Below are 2827 nucleotides of genomic sequence, written 5' to 3' on the forward strand. Positions count from 1 at the left end.
AAAAGCGAGCGAGCGAAAACGACAAGGAAGGAGAGGAAGAGGAGGAGGGGGGGGATGAAGGGGAGGTGTAACACATCCGACGAGCCGGCTGCAATGGGCCTCAGCTAATCCAGACCCTTCGGAGGATCTGCCTTCCCGCTGCCACCGCCGTGGATCAGAAGCTCCTTGGATTCGGTTCTCTCCTCGCCGCCCTCGTCGCCGGTTGACCACATTTTTCCTTGGCACACAATGAGCGCTGCCTGGTAAAGAAGAAGCGGCGTGCCGTGCCGCCTTGCCCCTTTCGGGTTCTCGCGATGTGATTGTATTGCGGCTGCTGGAGGTGAAGGGAGGAAGAGGAGGCAGGGTGGCCCGGGGGGGTGGAGGAAGCCTGAGGCTATGTGGTGTCAGCGACACCAGAAGATTTGGTGAACCATGATGAAGACTGAGTCCCCTAATAATCCTGGGGGCAGTGGCACCAGCAGCAGTGGGGGCAGTACCACCAGTGGCAATGGGGCTGGAGGCGGCCTGAGGAGTGCCTCACCTCACCGGAATGCCTATGAAGCTGGCATCCAAGCTCTGAAAGCCTCCAAAGATGCCCTGGGCCAAGCTGACAGTGAGGAGGCCAAGAAAGCCAGGAACAAGAAGTATGGATCTAATGTCCATCGGATCAAAAATATGTTCCTGCAAATGGGCACTGCACCGCCACCAGGGGAGGGAGCAGTTGATCTGGCGAAGATGAAGGAGAAGCCGGTCCGGTTGTCCTTGCCCCGGGCCAGCAGTCTGAACGAGAATGTAGACCATAGTGCATTGTTGAAACTAGGCACCAGCGTATCTGAGAGGGTGAGCCGGTTTGACTCCAAAACAGATAAGCCATTGTCCAAGCTACAGGAGACAAGGAAGATCTTCGAGAGGAGTCTCCAGGAGAAGGAGACCACCAACAAACTACTTCTGAGGAAGGAGAGAGCTGGCTTCCAAGACCGGAAGTTGGATGTGGTGGTGAGGTTCAACGGCAGCACAGAATCCCTAGACAAGCTAGACACAGAGGCTGTTTCTCCCACTGTAAGCCAACTCAGTGCTGTCTTTGAGAAAGCTGACCTGAGGAATAACCTCCATAAAGCCCCTGGCAAAGTTGGGCCTCTCAACTCCAAAATTGTTAGCAAAAGGTCCAGGGTTTTCCTCCAGACTCCAGAAGGAGGGCCCAAGGTGGAAACCAGGAATAGTGATGGGCCTGCACTCCAAGTAAGAGCAAAGTTGCCTGAGACTGACAAAGCCCAAAACAAGCTGGTGCCTGGTGCGTCAGTAGCAGCAAAGGCAGGGGATAAGGACTCCAACATGGGGCTACGTCCTCAGAAGGTCCAAGAAGTGCGCAAGATCAAGCCTGTGGAAGTGGAAGAGAGTGGAGACTCTGAACAGGAATTTGAGGCAGCTGAGGTGGCGGTGGCAGCAGCAGCAGTGGCAGATGAGAACAGCAAGGCCTCTAAGGCGCCTGACCCTCTCAGGGCCGAGGTGATTCAGGCTGAGGTCACAGTGCATGCGGCCTTGGAAAATGGCCAGATGGGTGGTGAAAGATACTTAGAAACTCCAGGCCCATTGGCAGACACTTACTGTGAGGAAGTGGCCAAGACTGAGGGACCAGAGGAGAATGACCTAGGTGATGAGTCTAAGAAGGAGGACTTTTCTGAGGCTGACCTGGTGGACATTAGTGCCTACAGTGGACTGGGGGAGGATTCGGGAGGGAGTGGGCTGGATGAAGATGAGGATGGTGATGGACTGTATGCACCAGAATCTAGCTGTGTCGAGATCCCTGGGCTGTCAGAAGAGGATGAGGCTGTCCCTAATCGCAAGATCCACTTCAGCACAGCCCCAATACAGGTAGGCCTTTGAATCTAGTATTTATAGTGACTGTAAAAGAAACCTGGATTCTGCTAAATCTGGTGGTCCTTGGACATGATTGTTATCAATATGAATGACAACTCCAAGAATCTGGGGCCTAGTTTTCATAAAATAGCAATTGGGACTAAAATCCTATGTTCTGACTACTGTAAACCTGTTCAAGGTCTCTAAGTAAGGATAAGGAAGACTCCTTTTTCATAAAGAATTGCTGTTTATTCATTAAATACAATTCTCTGAATGAAAGGAACTAGCCTATCCAGAAGACATTTTAAAACCATATATTCTCCCTAGTGCACCTCTCTTCTCTTGATGGGGATGTTTGTGCAAGGAAGCTTTGCAGGGAGGATCCTTCAGATGTGCAAATCTCCATCTTCCATCTGAAATAGCTTCCAACTTACAGGTTTACCTCTTAATTTTGAGAAGGCCTATATATCTTAGGCAAAGAGGACCTTTTCACCTGATTCTCACTGATGCCTATTGTTGTAAGGCCTTGATTTTTCAACGTTTAAGGCAAATGTCCTCTTAATTCATTAAAATCTGTTAGGAAAGGATTTATGTTGGCTTTTGTTTGTGCATTTAAATATTGAAGGGAGAATGTAGCAAAACTCTTCTATCCTAGAGATAATGGAACAGGGATACTTTTGATAGGATTAGTCTTTCACTTGAGTTAAGAACTGAATTAGTGAATTGCCTTTGCAGGTTATAAATCAACAAAAGTGATTTTAGAAGAATTGTACCAGTGTCATGACTGAAAGTGCCATCATGGATCTCACCATGTTTCCCCCCCCCCTCTGTTTTATGTGCAAATACCAGGAATAGGAGAAGCAGGGAAGAGATTCAAACAGCATTTTCTTGTTTGACAATCCAACAGACTGAGATATGCTGAAGAGACTTGATTTTTACATAGGAGGATGGGAAGAGAAACGCTGTTCTTCATCCTCTTTTTTTTTTGCAA

General features: G+C 49.0%; 1 protein-coding gene across 1 annotated transcript in view; it reads left to right on the forward strand.

Annotated features, from left to right (window-relative positions):
* Positions 1 to 411: 411 nt before the first annotated feature.
* Positions 412 to 2827, forward strand: part of PPP1R9B (protein phosphatase 1 regulatory subunit 9B) — an 82224-nt gene continuing 79808 nt past the window's right edge. Inside the window, exons 1-3 of the mRNA XM_029283049.1 lie at positions 412 to 425; positions 483 to 1410; positions 1486 to 1851. Of these exons, the coding sequence (XP_029138882.1) occupies positions 412 to 425; positions 483 to 1410; positions 1486 to 1851 (1308 nt within the window). The remainder of the gene's footprint in view (positions 426 to 482; positions 1411 to 1485; positions 1852 to 2827) is intronic.

This window comes from Protobothrops mucrosquamatus, unplaced genomic scaffold (assembly GCF_001527695.2).
Source record: "Protobothrops mucrosquamatus isolate PMUCROS unplaced genomic scaffold, P.Mucros_1.0 scaffold10, whole genome shotgun sequence".
Lineage (NCBI taxonomy): Eukaryota > Metazoa > Chordata > Lepidosauria > Squamata > Viperidae > Protobothrops > Protobothrops mucrosquamatus.